Below are 18,209 nucleotides of genomic sequence, written 5' to 3' on the forward strand. Positions count from 1 at the left end.
ATGTTGGCCAGGCTGGTGTCGAACTCCTGGCCTCAAGTAATTTGCCCTCCTTAAGCTCCCACAGTGCTGGAATTACAGGCATGAGCCACCACATCCAGTCCTCTCAACAAATTTAAAGGTTAAAACTTCTGAGTGATGTGTCAAGAACAGTCTTTGTTCTAGGACCAATTGTATTCTGAAATTCTTTCTCTAAAATAGGATGTCAAACTACTAGGTGCAGTGATCACTAGGTCAAAATTAATACTGCCTACCCACTATGGTCCTCTTGCTATCTTTCCATTCCTCTACCACCCTTAAAATGTCTCTGACTCCTGTTCAGTGCTGCTTCTGAAGACTCACGATAATAATCCAGCATCTAGTTTCATCATGATTCAATGCTAGTAAGAGTAATGTTCAAACCCATCATAAATCTTTTTTTTTTTTTTTGACATGGAGTCTCACTCCATCGCCCAGGCTGGAGTACGGGGGAGCAGTCTTGGCTCACTGCAACCTCCATCTTCCAGGTTCAAGCGATTCACCTGCCTCACCCTCCTGAGTAGCTGGGATTACAGATACCCGCCACCATGCCTGGCTAATTTTTGTATTTTTAGTAGAGAGGTGGTTTCACCACGTTGGCCTGGCTGGTCTCCAACTCTTCATCTCCAGTGACCCATCCACCTCGGCCTCCCAAAGTGCTGGGATTACAGGCATGAACCACCGTGCCCGGCCCATCATAAATCTTCAAGGATTTTTCCTAAATATGACAATGCAGACTGTATTGCCATTAATTAGGAAGCTTAATAATTGGCAAAAAAAAGTACTTGGTAGAAAAAAATTCAGATTTTAAAAACTGTTAATTTTTGCATAATTACAACTTACTCCTTAAGAATGAGAGATTTCAATTTAAACTGATGTTTTAATACATATTTTATATTCTTATAAATATATATATATTTCGAGACGGAGTCTCACTCTGTTGCCCACGCTGGAATGCAGTGGCGTGATCTTGGCTCACTGCAACCTCTGCCTCCCAGGTTCAACTGCTGGGATTACAGGCATTGAGTCACCACGCCTGACCTCATTTTTGTTTTTTAACAGAAAAAGTGGCAGAGGAGATGGACACTAGAGAATGCTTTTAAATTTGATCTGAATCTTTATAAATATAGTTACAGTCAGAGACAGCAGAACCTTGGCATTCTGATTGCAGGAGCTCCAGGGCAATGTAGTCAACTCATATTCCTAGCTGTCTGATTAAATACATTTAAACACTAGGTTTCTAACAATAAATACTACATTTAGGGTAGTGTTGCCCTCTAGGGGCAGTGAGGGAAAATAAATTAGGGTGAACAAAAGGGTCTTCAGGCTGGGCGCAGTGGCTCACGCCTGTAATCCCAACACTGTGGGAGGCCGAGGCAGGTAGATCACGAGGGCAGGAGATCGAGACCATCCTGGCTAACACGGTGAAACCCCGTCTCTACTAAAAATACAAAAAATTAGCTGGATGAGGTGGCAGGCGCCTGTAGTCCCAGCTACTCAGAAGGCTGAGGCAGGAGAAGGGTGTAAACCCAGCAGGCAGAGCTTGCAGTGAGCTGAGATTGCGCCACTGCACTCCAGCCTGGGCGACAGAGCGAGACTCCGTCTCAAAAAACAAACAAACAACAAAAAAAAACGGGTCTTTAAGGCCAGGCATGGTGGCTCACACCTGTTATCCCAGCATGTTGGGATGCCAAGGCAGATGGATCACTTGAGGTCGGAAGTTCGAGACCAGCCTGACCAACATGGAGAAACCCTGTCTCTACTAAAAATACAAAATTAGCTGAGCATGGTGGTGCACGTCTGTAATCCCAGCTACTCAGGAGGCTGAGGCAGGAGAATGGCTTGAGCCCAGGAGGCAGAGGTTGCAGTGAGCCGAGATTGTGCCACTGTACTCCAGCCGGGGTGACAGGAGCAAAATTCCATTTAAAAAAAAAAAAGGTTTAGTTTAAATCATATTTGTAATGCACTCTTTTTTTTTTTTTTTTTTCTTCCCTGAGATGGAGTCTTGCTCTTGTTGCTCAGGCTGGAGTGCAACAGCACAATCTCAGCTCACTGCAACCTCCGCCTCCCAGGTTTAAGCGATTCTCCTGCCTCAGCCACCTGAGTAGCTGGGATTACAGGTGCCCGCCACCACGCCTGGCTAATTTTTGTATTTTTAGTAGAGACGGGGTGTCACCATGTTGGCCAGGCTGGTCTTGAACTCCTGACCTTGTGATCCGCCCGCCTTGACATCCTAAAGTGCTGGGATGGTAGGTGTGAGCCACTGCACCTGGTCAATGCACCTTTTTTTTTGAGATGGAGTCTCGCTTTGTCACCTAGGCTGGAGTGCAGTGGCACGATCTCGGCTCACTGCAACCTCCGCCTCCCAGGTTCAAGTGATTCTCCTGCCTCAGCCTCCTGAGTAGCTGGAATTACAGGCACACACCACCATGCCCCGCTAATTTTTGTATTTTTAGTAGAGATGGGGTTTCACCATGTTGGTCAGGCTGGTCTCGAACTCCTGACCTCATGATCTGCCAACCTCGGCCTCCCAAGTACTGGGATTACAGGCATAAACCACCATGCCCGGCCCCTGCACTCTTTCTTAAACTGTGTTAGGCTTATGACTTGTTGTTGTTGTTGTTGTTTTGAGATAAAGTCTAGCTCTGTCACCTAGGCTGGAGTGCAGTGGCACGATCTCAGCTCACTGCAACCTCCACCCTCCCGGGTTCAAGCGATTCTCCTGCCTCAACCTCCCGAGAAGCTGGGACTATAGGCATCCGCCACCACCTGGGCGAGGTGGCTCATGCGTGTAATCCCAGCACTTTGGGAAGCTGAGTAGGGCTGATCACTTGAGATCAGGAGTTTGAGACCAGCCTGGACAACATGGCAAAACCCCGTCCTTACTAAAAATACAAAAATTAGCCGGGTGTGGTGGTGGGCACCTATAATCCCAGGTAGTTGGTAGACTGAGGCAGGAGAATTGCTTGAACTTGGGAGGCAGAGGTTTCAGTGAGCTGAGATCACACCACTGTACTCCAACCTGGGTGACAAGAAGAGACTCCATCTAAAACATTTCTGAATATCCAAAGTAATCCATACTTTATGAAAAGGTTCCAAAATGGCTGATTCAGTATAAAGCATTTTATCTCAATTAGCTTACCACAGTTACTTCTACTTTTTTGTGAAATAGATGGTTATTTTATATAAAGAAAAGCATGTGTTGTTGTGAAAAATACACAGTAGGTAAGAACACTTAGCTTAAGAAACCCTACATAATTCTAATTAGCTAAAAAATTATGACACTTCTAACATATTTTCTATAAATTGAAGAAGAGATTCAACTCCTGAAATTTTTCGAGACATATGTACATATTTTTTCCCTGAAAGATCACTAATGATGGTTATAAAACTTTTTATTTTTGAGATGGAGTCTTGCTCTGTTGCCCAGGCTGCAGTGCAGTGGCACCTTCTTGGCTTACTGCAACCTTTGCCTCCTGGGTTCAAGCGATCCTCCTGCCTCAGCCTTCCGAGTAGCTGGGACTACAGGCACCCACCACCACGCCCAGCTAATTTTTGTATTTTAGTAGAGATGGGGTTTCACCATGTTGGCCAGGCTGGTCTTGAACACCCAACCTCAGGTGATCCGCCCATCTTGGCCTCCCAAAGTGGTGGGATTACAGGTGTGAGCCACCGTGCCTGGCATAAAACTTTTAAGAAAAAAAATATTCTGATGCTACTGAGAGTAATGTATCCTTGCATGGCCATTTACAATTCATTGGGGGTTTTCACATGATACCTTGCTTGATCAGCATGACCATTCCAGCCTAGGTAATCTCATTTTCCCTGTTTTATAGATGATGAAGCAGGACTTCAGAAAGGGCAAATAACTTTTTCCAGGTCTCACAGTTAGTCAGTAATACTGCTCCTTCTACTTTATCCCATTATTGGCAAAATGAGTAAATTTTAGCTTGAGAGAGAAAGAGAGCAAGACAAGGCCATATAGTATTGAGTCTTCTCAGAGTCCAATGCTGCTAGTTCTTTACCAATGATGTCATACCTGGTGATTCTGCAAGGTGCTCTTGTTTCTCTTCTCTGTCCTGAAATTGAATTAAATGTGACCACAAAGCCGACTTCCCCTGGAAGCACAAGGTGTGTAAAAATTTCATAAGAAATAATTCATCATAAAATAATTTCTCATCCAAATCATTCATATTCCAATAGCCATTTAGAAGTTTGGTGACCCAAGCTTATTCATTCCTAGCTGTATGACATTCTGAGCATCTTCTGCATGTATCATAAAGGTCATCCTTTGCCTCACTGAGAAGACTGGCAAGAGCCTGGGGAAAGGAAGCAGCTAAGCAAAGGGCCAGCATGGCAGGCAGAAGATTTCTGATGTCTGCTAGGTTGTTACTTAGTTGTATATAATTAGGGCTGTCTACACTGGGTACATCAGTAACCATGGGATTAAAATGCTCTAGCAGCACAGAATGTACTTGTGTACATCTATATGTAAAATATGTTTGGATATATGGAGTGGCAATAAGACAAAAAAATAGAGGTGAGAGGAGAAAGAGAAAAAGGGAAGAAGAAAGAAACACGCACGCATCAGAAAAAAATCAGAAAGGGAGACTAGAGAGACGAAAGCAAAGAGACCATTTGAATTTTTTCACCCTGAATTATTAGATCTAACTTAAAATGGCAAGGAACTGTTAATTCTGGACAGTGACAAAGGCAAACATTCAATGGAACTTACTAGGGATACAGCCTCTGCAATGATGTGCTATTTCATCCTTTCCTGCTTAGCAGTAAAGATCCCCAAACCACCTCCTGCTCATGGGTTATATTTTCTTGTTCTGAAATTAAAATGTCTGTGGCATTTTTCTAGTCCCCTTGTGACAAAAGAGCCTATTTGTTTTTTAATGACATATTTTTCTCCTTGTTACATTTCTTCACAGGGCTCTTAACTGGCCATGTCACCAGGACCTCCTAAAACTGTTACCTGCTTGACCTGCAAGCCATGGCTCCATATCCTCTCCAGCAGGTCACAGAGGCTGGCGATCAAGGTGTTCTCCTCCAGGCCGGTGATGTTTGCTTCTCCATGGCCAAGTTCCACTGCTTCGTGTCCCATCTTCTCCACCAACATGCGCTTTGTCTAAGAATATCACGTGTAGTCATAAGGCACCCCAGTAGTGAAACCAAAAACCAACAAGTCAATTACTGAAGTAGGAGACTTGGTTTCCCTTCATTATACCTCTGTTTGCAGATTTGTAATCACCTTGGGAAAAATCTCTTAATCTTGGTGGTCAACTAATTGGAGTAATATAATTTATATGTTACTATTTTGTCAGAAAAAATGGAGTGTAACTAAAGAGAAAATAAGATAATATTTGTAAGCATCCCCATGTTGAAAAGATGCTTATGTACAACAATTGTCAAATTATTAACTTCTGTGATATTGGGGAATTACAGCAGACCTAGAAAATGTACTGTCAGGGTTGGGTATGGTGGCTCACACCTGTAATCCCGGCACTTTGGGAGGTCGAGGCAAGTGGATCACCTGAGGTCAGGAGTTCGAGACCAGCCTGGCCAACATGGTGAAACCCTGTCTCTACTAAAAATACAAAAGTTAGCCGGGTAGTAGTGCCACACTCCTGTAATCCCAGTTATTTGGGAAGCTGAGGCAGAAGAATCGCTTGAACCCAAGAGGTAGAGGTTGCAGTGAGCTGAGATTGTGCCACTGTGCCAGCCTGCTGGGTGACAGAGCGAGACTGTGTCTCAAAAAACAAAAAACAATAAAAAAAGAAAATGTACCGTCAGAATATGGAACCCCATCCTGCCACCACAACTTGCCCTATCACTGCCCCAGCATCTTAGCATACTAAAGATTCTTGCACTCAGTTTGATTGCACTTAAGTAAAAACCAGAATACAAATGGGCAGCTCTAAATTTTTTGAGAACTCTAATTTGTGAATGAACCAGGACTTTCCTTCTCTTTTCCTTTTTTATCTTTTCTTTGTTCATCAAGCATACACCAAAAAATGCAAAGAAAATGGAAATCAGTTTCATGTAAGTTAATTTGCATCAGTCTTAGTAGCTTTTATAAAAATGTAAAATGAGAGAGAATCTAGCTCTTTTAGGCAAGAACTTTAATTCACCACTATATTCTGATGCTGAAAATAGTGCATTTATTGAATATGCAGAGAAGGTACTCAAGAAATGACGGTCAAATAAATAAAATTATTAGCTAAAATGATGTTTTTAAGTTTTGTCAATTTGTACTGCTACCTCCAAAAAACACAAGTTTCTGAGAGGAGAATGCTGTGCAATATACACAAACCTACAACACAGCCAAGGTATTTTTCCTTATGGGGATGAAAACCATGTATAGGCACAAATAAGGCTGTACACAGCTGCACACACAGACACAAGTGTTGCCTTTCACATAAGATGACAACATTCCTGACACAAATTATGAGTGGCTTAAGACATCCGTTCATGTTGGTGAGGAGGACAGCAATGTCTGAAAAGGGGAGAAAAATGATACAAGGCTCTCATGTCATTGATTCTGTGGGCAATGAAGAACCCACGGAGGTTCAATACCCTAGTAAAGAGTACATGAGGTCAATGCCACAATAAGAGTTTTCTTCTAGCAAAATTACATGCTTAAATGGGGGTTAACTCAGTTCATCTTAGCCTCACACATGGTGTAAACATGAATGCACACTGTCTGGCATCAGTGAATAATACATACCTTCATTCTACATTCTTTTAATAAGCCTTCTACGAATTTACAGTTGGTCTGTGCAATCACTGCAGGAGAGAGGTCTGACAGTTTGGGTTGCCTCAGGTTTTTTCCTAAACTTCGTGCCTCTTGCATATATTTCTAAAAATTAAGGAGTATTTTTAATGCATAAACATTAGCTATTCTTCTAATCTTCTTAACCTTATACAAACAAGTGCAGAGACAAATGAAATGCAAAAAAGTCTGTAAGTGTATGCGCATAACAACAATTAATGTTTTAGTGCACCAAAAGACAGAGGACACTCATATGCCACCCCACAACAACTGTTAACTCCTGTGAGAAGTAAAGTGACAGAAATCCCATCAAATTAAAACTTATTCAAAGTGAGATGACATTTCATTTTGTTTAGTCTTTTCACTGGGAATACAAAAGGTTGTGATTAGTCAGGATTGTGGTTGGGACAAAAAAATTTAGGTGTTTAGATTACAAATCCAAGGTTTTGCAGGAGCCCAGTGGTTCTCAGATCACCGATTTCCTCCACTCCTTTCCCCATACAGCAAGACTTAACATACCTCTAGCCTCTTGGGCAGTGCGCTCCAATCTAACCCTTTGCTCTATAATCAAGTCACAACAGTAAAATCAGGAACTTTAGAATCTGGTTGTAACTAATTTTATGACTCAGGCATATCAACTAATTTTGTGCACCTCAGCTTGTTAAATGGGCATAAAACATGCCCCCCTACCTTCCCAAAAGGCTATAAGATCACTCTGAAAAGCACGATGTGCTCCAAGCGAAGGTGGCCTCTTTCTGTGATGTTTTTGCTAAAGCCCTTCCTTGCCTTGTTCTATAATCAAGAGAAAGTGAATTACAGTTACTTTTGGGGTTTTTGGTAACTCTAAGGTATCACAGAAACTTAACCAAATGCTCTTGAGCTTTGGTTAGTGAATTTCTATTAAAAAGAAAATCACTACATGTGATTAGTGCAAGACACGTGCTCTCTCTCTCCTTTCTATGCTGTCTATAAAGGTTCATCCAGCGGCTGGGCGGTGGCTCCCGTCTGTAATCCCAGCACTTTGGGAGGCCGAGATGGGTGGATCACCAGAGGTCAGGAGTGTGAGACCAGCCTGGTCAACATGGTGAAACCCCGTCTCTACTAAAAATACAAAAATTAGCCAGGTGTGGTAGTGGATGCCTGTAATCCACCTACTCGGGATTATAGGCTACTCCCCAGCTACTCGGGAGGCTGAGGCAGAACAATCACTGAAACTGGGAGGCGGAGACTGCAGTGAGTGCAGATGGCGTCACTGCACTCCAGCCTGGGCAACTGAGCGAGACTCCATCTCAAAAAAACAAAACAAAACAAAACAAAAAACCAAAAAAAACAAAACAAACAAACAAAAAACCCATCTGGATACCTTGTGTTTACATCAGGATCACAGGGCAGAATTTTCCAAAAAGCCCAAGTGTCTTAGGACCATATCTAGAAAATAACTGCTCTACAATACATAGTAAAAGAAGCAGTTTATTGGCTGGTAGTTGGGGGCAGCAGGGAGACTGAGACGGCAAGCCAGCACATCCTCCCACAGGCACATATGTGAAATCTATCCTTACTATCTTCAGAGGAGAGCTTGATATTATAAAAGAAGATGTGTAAAATCCTTTGCATTCTTTAAAAAAGAGAGTTTGTACATTTAATATATTTCTCATTTGGAAGAAAACTAATCTGCTAAGTCTGGTACAAATAAAAATCCCACTGATTAGGGATTCAACTAATCAGTTTACCTGCTACCTCCCAATCCTTGTGATGAAAGGCAAAATTAACAAAATAATGTTTTTTCCAGTCCAATCACTTTTACAGTTGTCTCTGATTCTCAATTTTCCCTTATTTCTTTGACCCTCTTAAAAATGTTTGAAGCAGAGGCCAGGCGTGGTGGCTCACACCTGTAATCCCAGCACTTTGGGAGGCCGAGACGGACGGATCACAAGGTCAGGAGTTCGAGACCAGCCTGGCCAACATGGTGAAACCCCGTCTCTACTAAAAATACAAAAATGTGACAGGCGCCTGTAATCCCAGCTACTTGGGAGGCTAAGGCAGGAGAACTGCTTGATCCCGGGAGGCAGAGGTTGCAGTGAGCCAAGATCGTGCCATCGCACTCCAGACTAGGTGACAAGAGTAAGACTCCATCTCAAAAAAAAATGTTTGCAGCAGAAAGAAGTATAAATAAATGTTATGGGAACTGCAGAGTTTATTTTTATTTTATTTTTTGGGATGGAACCTCGCTCTGTCGCCCAGGCTGAAGTGCAGTGGCGCGATCTCAGCTAACTACTACCTCTGCCTCCCAGGTACAAGTAATTCTCCTGCCTCGGCCTCTTGAGTAGCTGGGATTACAGGCACATTCCACCATGCCCGGCTAATTTTTTTTTTTTTTTTTTGAGACGGAGTCTTGCTCTATCACCCAGGCTGGAGTGCAGTGGCGTGATCTCGGCTTACTGCAACCTCCGCCTCCCAGGTTCAAGTGATTCTCCTGCCTTAGTCTCCTGAGTAGCTGGGATTATAGATGCACATCACCATGCCTGGCTAATTTTTATATTTTCAGTAGAGACAGGGTTTCACCATGTTGGTCAGGTTGATCTCGAACTCCTGACCTTGTGATCCACCCACCTCGGCTTCCCAAAGTGCTGGGATTACAGGCGTGAGCCACCACGCCCGGCCATAATTTTGTATTTTTTAGTAGAGACAGGGTTTCACTATGTTGGTCAGGCTGGTCTTGAACTCCTGACCTCGCGATCTGCCTGCCTTGGCCTCCCGAAGTGCTGGGATTACAGGCGTGAGCCACCGTGCCTGGAGAGTTTGATTTTTAAAATCTATCAACCATTACCAGCAGAGAAGTCAAAAGTAACAAGGTCTATAGAAATGGTCTGAAGGTTAGTTTTATTTATTTATTTTTTTCTTGAGATGAAGTCTCGCTCTGTTGCCCAGGCTGGAAGGCAATGGCTCAGTCTTGGCTCACTGCAAACTCCGCCTCCTGGGTTCAAGCAATTCTCTTGCCTCAGCCTCTCAAGTAGCTGGGATTACAGGTGCTGGCCACCACACCTGGCTAATTTTTGTGTTTTTAGTAGAGATGGGGTTTCACCATGTTGGCCAGGATGGTCTCGAATTCCTGACCTCAAGTGATCCACTCACCTCGGCTTCCCAAAGTGCTGGGATTACAGGCATGAGCCACCATGCCCTGCCTGTTTTTTGTTTGTTTTTTAAAGACAGAGTCTTGCTCTGTCGTCCACGATGGAGTGCAGTGGTACAATCTTGGCTCACTGTAACCTCCGCCTCCTGGGTTCAAGCGATTCTCCTGCCTCAGCCTCTCAAGTAGCTGGCATTATAGGCACGCACTACAATACCTGGCTAATTTTTATATTTTTAGTAGAGATGGGGTTTCACCATGTTGGCCAGGCTGGTCTTGAACTCCCGATCTCAAATAATCTCCCTGCCTCGGCCTCCCAAACTGTTGGGATTATAGGTGTGAGCCACCGCCCAGTCTGAATCCTTTTTTTGTTTGGTTTTTGCTTTTTTGAGACAGAGTCTTGGTCTGTTGCCCAGGCTGGAGTGCAGTGGCGTGATCTTAGCTCGCTGCAGCCTCCGTCTCCAAGGTGCAAGCAATTTTCCTGCCTCAGCCTCCTGAGTAGCTGGGACTACAGGCACATGCCACCACGTCCAGCTAATTTTTGTATTTTTAGTAGAGTCAGGGTTTCACCATGTTGGCCAAGCTGGTCTCGAACTCCTGTCCTCAAGTGATCCGCCCACCTCATCCTCCCAAAGTGCTGGGATTAAAAGTGTAAGTCACTGCGCCTGTCCCCTGAATACTTTTTAGAGTCAATTATTGGATTAAAAATTAACCACTGTCAGCTGGTTGAGGTTGCTCATGCCTATAATCCCAGCACTTTGGGAGGCCGAGGTGGGAGGATCACGAGGCCAAGAGATAGAGACCACCCTGGCCAACATGGTGAAACCCCGTCTCTACTAAAAATACAAAAAAAAAAAAAAAAAAAAAAAAATTAGCTGGGCGTAGTGGTGCGTGCCTGTAGTCCTAGCTACCTGGGAGGCCTAGGCAGGACGATGGGGAGGTGGAGGTTACAGTGAGCCGAGATCATGCCACTGCACTCCAGCCTGGTGACAGAGGGAGACTCTGTCTCAAAAACAAACAAAAAATTAAGCACTGTTTAAAGTTTATGTCCTGTTTTACATAAATGAAAACAAGCTAGATTGTGCCTGTCCTATGAGTGACCAACTTACTGAGCCCCCAGTACATATGGGGCAGGTACAGTTATTAGCCAACAGTGGATTCCATAGGGCCATGTGCAAAGTCTCCTTCTGGGCATCTCTGCTGGAGACACAGAACTAGCAACATTCCATGGACATGCACAGAAAGGATACAGGGGGCGGCAAAAGGCCTCTCTTCACAGCAAGAAGGGAGGCTGCCTCTGCAAGTTGCAAAAACAGAGCAACTGCCTTTAAAATAAACAAGTGATGATAAAAATATCATCTGAAGGAAAAAACATATTTCAAGATGAAAAATACAGAACAGAGAGACACTTTTCACAAGAAATGCTTTTATAATACAGTCTAGAAGTAACCCCAGATTTCTTCTGAGATTACTATTGCGTTCTTCTTTATTTCTGCTTAAGAACAAATGAAACAAACCACTAGGAACTACCTACGAAAATATATCCTGTTATTCAATAAAAAACACTGAACGAACTGCTCTTTAATACAGGCTCTCCCAGAATTTTCTAATAAACACCCTAGCCCTTTACCTGGTGTTCAACTTGTGAAGAGAAGACCGTTGTACAATAGATTTAAGCTAGTATGACATAATGGGCAGAAAATATAAGCAAGATTTCTAAGTGACTTGTTGCCTCAAGTGAACAGCAGTTAGTGAAAGCCGGCATGCAGGGTAAATGGAAAGAATATTGGCCTAGAAGTCAGGAGTCCTGGGCTATAGGCCCAGCTCTGTCTTTGTGTGCTTTTAACTCTGGGCAAATCTCTTGGACTTCAATTTAATCATGTCAAATTGGACAAGATGACCTTAAAGATTCCTCTTGGCACTGAGATTCTATGTTGATGACTGAACTTTCTGACCACATAAAATACAGACTAGGAAGGGGAAATTAAAATTCTGTGGAGATAAAACCTGGCAAAAGAAAGGCTATTTGAAATTGAATCACATCTGTACTTCTGGAAAACGCTTAAATAAAGGGGAGTTTGTATATTTAATACATTTCCCCCTTTGAAGTAAGGCAATCTGCTATCTAGCACAAAAAAAATCCCACTGATTAGAGACCTGAATGATTAGTTTTACATGTCAGCAGCATAGAATTACTCATATCAGCACACACAAAAACAGAGAGGGAGTAAACATAACAAGAAACAGAGAGCAAAATGGGGAGTGTGAGTTCACATCGCAAGGTCATGTGAGGCATTCTAGAGCTATGTGCACTCACACATGTGTAACATTCAAGTAACACCAAAGACAAGATTGAGGGAACATCTGGTAAAGCACTTTCAAGCAAAGAACATACCAGGCAGCACTCAGAGAAGGATTTTTTAGGAAGTCGTGCAGGAGGAGGTGGACCCTGATCCCACTCCCAGAATGCCATGGAGTTCTGACAGACCAAAAGTTCCCCGGAAGGCTAAGAGGATGGAGAAGTGCCAATGACAGAAAAGCAAAAAAGAAAAGGATAGGGAGAAAGAGACAAGCAGAACAAGCATGCATATGATAAAATCACAGCAAAAGAGAGGGAAGGGAAGAAAATACAGGAGCCAAAAAAAAAAAAAAAAAAAAAAAAAAAAAAAAGCACTACACAGGTGATGTTTCAGTTCTTAATAAAATGTTTAAAATCATACATGTACGAACACAACAAAAACAAAAGATGTTTGGGGTTATGTTTTCTGCTTTATTTTTACAAATTTGATTCTAGAAAACAGTTAACAGGTCTTCTGACTGGATTTCTCTTTTGATCATAAGAAACAAAACAATCAGGCTGGGCATGGTAGCTCATACCCGTAATCCCAATACTTTGGGAGGCTGAGGCAGGAGCACTGCTTGAGCCTGGGCAACACAGCAAGGCACTATATATATGTATACTGGCATATACGTATAGTGGCAGATTTCACACAGAAAAAAATCAAAACTTACTTGTAATTATTCAAACGGATAATTATGGTCTTATTTTCAAACAGTACAAATAAAGTGTAAGGATCTTAATTTAAAAATAGTTTTCAAACACTTTCAAAAATATAAAGTAGATTTAAAGATTCAAGAAAAAAAAATGGTGCCAGCAAGCCAAGAACAAAGCATAGGCAAGTACATCACACTACTTATTACAATTATGCTTGAAATTTAGAAATGTCTAGGCTTCTCATGTAGACAATTTTTCTCCCAATATGAGACATAGTAACTGAAAATTTATCCTAAACTTGATCTTTACTTGATGTAATACACAGAAAGTCTTGTTTTAGAGCCTTATTATAGATGTCTTAAAATTACAAAAATGGAAAAAAGGGTGTTTTCTGCTATATGCCCATACAAAAGGATTAATATTTTAAACTAAACAGTTCTTTTTTTTAAAGAACATTAAGAATCTACACAATGACATCTGCTAGAAGGAATAAGCCTAGTTCATGGCACTTGCTGTGAGGCACCCCAGGAAAGTAGATCACATACCTCCCTCAAGTCGTTGTCCAGCCCAACATGATCAGAATGCTGGCGAAGGCGTTCTTTCCTGCGCTGTGCAGTGGCACTCCGACTTACCCAGCGACTGAAACAACCAAATTATTTAAAAACGTGTTCAATACAAAAGACTGACACACACATTTTAAAATCAATTATTTAAAAAATATATAGCAGCTTTGTTAAAATATAATTAAAATACCATACTATGCACCCATTTAAAACACACAACCAAACAGTTTTTAGTATCTTTCCAGATACATGCTGTCATCATCACAATCAGAACTTTTAAAAACTGAGGTCAAAAAGGCACAGAATCAAAACACTTTAGATACTTACATACATAACAATAAGTCAAATATTAACTGAGTTAGTCCTTGATTATATTAAGACATATAATAGTAATGCCTTGACTTGTTCAAAGTATTACGAATATTTTTTAATACAAAGGAGAATATTCTCAAAACCCATAATTTAGAATTACTTAATTCTAGTGTCCTAAAAGAACAATAGAAATGTATGACGCTTCCAACTTTTTAAGGAAAGATTTCTATCAAACTTGGCTGGGTGCAAAGGCTTACACCTGTAATCTTAGCACTTTGGCCTGATTACTTGAGGCCAGGAGTTCGAGACCAGCCTAGGCAACATAGTGAGACTCTGTCTCTACAAAACATTTAAAAAGGCTGAAGTGGGAGAATAATTTGGGCCCAGGAGTTTGGGGATGCAGTGAGCCATGACTGCACTCCTGCATACCAGCCTGGATGACAGTGATATCCCGTCTCAAGAAAAATAAAAAGATTCAAACTCAGAAGAGTACTCATCTGTATAGTCTTAAGGGTTGCGTTCAAAGACCCCTGTGATTCCTTTTTGCTCTAAAATTTCATGATTGTGTTTCTGAAGTGATAGCTTGTGTTTATCAGTTGTTTTAGAAAATATTTATAATATAAACTCAGTATCAAAATACGCAGGACAAATGAGTTTAAAATAAAACCTGAGCTCTTTTCCATGGCCTATAAAACTCTAAATATAAACAGACCTCTGCTTCATTCCCTCTGATCTTATATCACTTCTCCCCTAATTACTATGTTCTAGTATAGTAACCTCCATTCTGTTTCTAAACGATTAATAAAATCATTGCTAGTTCTATAATAATTTTCTCCGCTACTGAACTGCTGGTATTGAAACTGCCTTTCAGATGAGATCAGGTGCGTTCAAGGTGGTATGGCCAAAGATGTAAGAGTTGCCTTCCAGCTCAAATACCTTTGTTTTTAGTTAATAATGATTCAACTCACGTGCCCTAGACCCAGACCTGCCCTAGATGATATGAGGGGCTTAAAAATATATGTTTCCCTTATTCAAAGGTCCTTTTGTGGCCAGCCTAGCTACCTACAGACTCCAGCTTAGTGTATATGACTCAACCACCCAGCGATTATCCCTAATCACTCCTTTCTCTCTACCATCTTCATTCAGCCAAGAATTTAGAACCTGGCTCAGTTTTCTTCCCTGCTACGGGAAGTACAAAGACTATATAGATAACTTTGTCTTAAAATTCTGGGGTTGTCTAATATGCAACTTTACCTCCACTGTGCTTTAGACGCAACCAGGACATCACACTAAATCAAATGGTCATCCAGAACTCCTCTACCTGAGAAATCCCAAACTCCACCATCTTAGCCACTGACCCCCATCTCCCATTACATTAGCTCTTCCATGCCTTGACTCTCACTTAAGACCCCTTGTGCTTTCTCTTCTTTCTGTTATGAGCCTAAATTCTGTGGAAAGCCACCTAAACTACTCCCATTCTAGCACTCTCTCCTCTGTAATAATTCTCTACTTCCCTCCTTACCTGCCCACTAGAGCCCCAAACCCTGGATGAAGACTATCCCCTCATTTCCCTATTCCTGTACCCACACAGACTAGTTCCCAATTTCCCTCACAACTACCTATGAATCACTTCACCTGTCTTTTATCAACTCTTCCCCATTCTCCTCAAAGACTACTGCAAACTCTTTACCCTCAGGTACCCTCGCTTCTTTCTTCCTGCCTTCCATGTAAGACAATGCATGCACATAAACATCCTCATCTTTCTTCTGATCTCAAAGTATAAAATATATTAGCCACGGCTCAAAATTGTGTCTTCCACCTGCATCCTTGACCAATTCTCGTCTTTTCAACCCGCTCCATTAGTCACCTCCTCTGCTGTATCACCACTCTTTCTCTCAGTGGAATCTCTTCAGCTGACAAGCATGTTGGTCTTCCTCGTGGCCCTCTGTAGTCATGTTAACATCTGTTTCTTCACACCTCTCATGTAAAAATTCTTAAAATATTTATACGTAAGACTTCTACTTATTTACATTTGGATCTTCAGTTCATTTCAAACTAGCTCCTTCCCTTGAAAACCCATTTTAAAGTTTTTTTGTCTGTTTGTTTGTTTGAGATAGAGTCTTGTTCTGTCACCCAGGCTGGAGTGCAGTGGTGCAACCTCAGCTCACTGCAACCTCCGCGTCCTGGGTTCAAGTGATTCTCCTGCCTCAGCCTCCCGAATAGCTGGGATCAAGGGGGCACGCCACTACACCCAGCTAATTTTTGTATTTTTAGTAGAGATGGGGTTTCACACCATGTTGGCCAGGCTGATCTCGAACCCCTGACCTTCATGTGATCCGCCCACCTCGGCCTCCCAAGTAGCTGGGATCACAGGTGCAAGCCACTAATGCTCAGCTAATTTTTGTAGTTTTTGTAGAGACAGGGTTTTACCATGTTGCCTAGATCAGTCTTGAACTCCTGAGCTCAAGGCGATCTGCCTGTCTCAGCCTCCCAAAGTGCTGGGATTACAGGCGTGTCTGTTCCCAGTTGCTTAACCCCGCCCCCCCCACTGCCTTTTGTTTTTTTGGGATGCAGTCTCAGGCTGTCACCCAAGCTGGAGGGCAGTGGCATGATCTCAGCTCACTAAAACCTCTGCCTCCCGGGTTCAAGTGATTCTCCTGTCTCAGCCTCCCAAGTAGCTGGCTACAGGTGTGTGCCACCACACCCGGCTAATTTTAGTATTTTTTAGTAGAGACAGGGTTTCATTATGTTGGCCAGTCTGGTCTTGAACACCTGACCTCAGGTGATCTGCCCACCTCAGCCTGCCAAAGCGCTGGGATTACAGGCATGAGCCACCGTGCCCAGTCCTAAAAATCCTCTTGATGAAGCCACTGAAATCCCTAACTGCCAAGTCCAATGGCTATTATTTGATCCTTAGCTTACTCAAACCCTCTTCTACATTTAGTACTGCTGATCACTCTTTCTACTTTAAAGCTCCTGCAATTTTTTCTTTTTTTTGGAGACAGAGTTTTGCTCTTGTCACTCAGGCTGGAGTGCAATGCCGCAATCTTGGCTCACGGCAACCTCCACCTCCCAGGTTCAAGCAATTCTCCTGCCTCAGCCTTCCAAGTAGCTGGGATTACAGGCATGTGCCAACATGCCCACCTAATTTTTGTATTTTTAGTGGAGACGGGGTTTCACCATGTTGGCTAGGCTGGTCTGGAACTCCTGAGCTCAGGTACGTGATCTGCCTGCCTCCGCCTCCCAAAGTGCTGGGATTACAGGCGTGAGCCACCGCACCCGGCCCACCTCCTGCAATTTTCAACCTGTGTTTCCAATGAAATAAGCTCTCTCACCTCTGAGACTTTGTCCATGAAGTTTCCTCCCAACTTTCATTCATCTTTCAGATAGATTAGAGGCCACTGCTTCCAGAAAATGTTCTATGACTCTTCCAAATCTAAGTTAGCTACCCATCCTGTACACCTCAATTACAGTATCTATCACAGAGTATTATAGTTACTTATCTCCATTTTCTATAAAATCTCCTCTAGAAGGGCCAGTATCTTGTCTCTCAGCTATCTTACTAGCAAAGTCTACTATATCACCTGCCCCTTCTCTTTTTCTTTTTTTTTTTGAGACTCAGTCTTGCTCTGCCTTCCAGGCTGGAGTGCAGTGGCATGATCTCAGCTCACTGCAAGTTGCAAGCTCCGCCTCCCGGATTCACGCCATTCTCCTGCCTCAGCCTCCCGAGTAGCTGGGACTACAGGTGCCCGCCACCATGCCTGGCTAATTTTTTGTATTTTTTAGTAGAGACGGGGTTTCACCTTGTTAGCCAGGATGGTCTTGATCTCCTGACCTCATGATCCACTCGCCTCGTCCTCCCAAAGTGCTGGGATTACAGGTGTGAACCACCATGCCTGACCATCACCTGCCTCTTCTATAAATACAATTAAGTAAACAGAGATGCAATCTAACATGTAGGTTTACAGATGTTCATCACAGCATGTATATATGTAATAACAAACTGTATTTCCTTTATTCCAAGACTCACATTTGGGCTTTTAAATGTTCCTGAAATTAGGACGCATCTTTCAGTCCATATGCACGTTTAATATATAATTTTTCCTAAAAGCCTTTGAGTTAATTGCAGATCTTACAAGAGTAGAATCAATATACTCAAAACAACCGAAATGTTCAACAGTAGAGGGTAGTATACAATGAAATCTCATGCAGTCATTAACAAATTCAAATTTCTAATAAATATGAGAATCCTCATGATACAGTAATAAAAAAAGTGTAACATTCTATAAACATTTTAATTTCATTTCAAAAACAAGATGTGGGCCAGGTGCAGTGGCTCACACCTGTAATCCCATCACTTTGGGAGGCCAAGGCCGAGACAGGACAATCACGAGGTTAGGAGATCGAGACATCCTGGCT

The 18,209-nt window shown here is 42.5% G+C and overlaps 1 protein-coding gene across 6 annotated transcripts in view; it reads right to left on the bottom strand.

Annotated features, from left to right (window-relative positions):
* DENND5B (DENN domain containing 5B) overlaps positions 1-18,209 on the bottom strand; it is a 330,200-nt gene that overhangs the window by 162,989 nt on the left and 149,002 nt on the right. For all 6 annotated transcript variants that reach the window (XR_007717930.1, XM_050750275.1, XM_050750279.1 and 3 more), the window contains 4 exons: positions 13,461-13,554; positions 6,749-6,880; positions 4,997-5,149; positions 4,055-4,133 (listed from right to left, as the gene is read on the bottom strand). Coding sequence is in view for 5 of the 6 variants with exons in the window: in XM_050750275.1 (XP_050606232.1) it covers positions 4,055-4,133; positions 4,997-5,149; positions 6,749-6,880; positions 13,461-13,554 (458 nt within the window). In the remaining variant the exon portion in view is untranslated. The remainder of the gene's footprint in view (positions 1-4,054; positions 4,134-4,996; positions 5,150-6,748; positions 6,881-13,460; positions 13,555-18,209) is intronic.

This window comes from Macaca thibetana, chromosome 11 (assembly GCF_024542745.1).
Source record: "Macaca thibetana thibetana isolate TM-01 chromosome 11, ASM2454274v1, whole genome shotgun sequence".
Taxonomy (NCBI): domain Eukaryota; kingdom Metazoa; phylum Chordata; class Mammalia; order Primates; family Cercopithecidae; genus Macaca; species Macaca thibetana.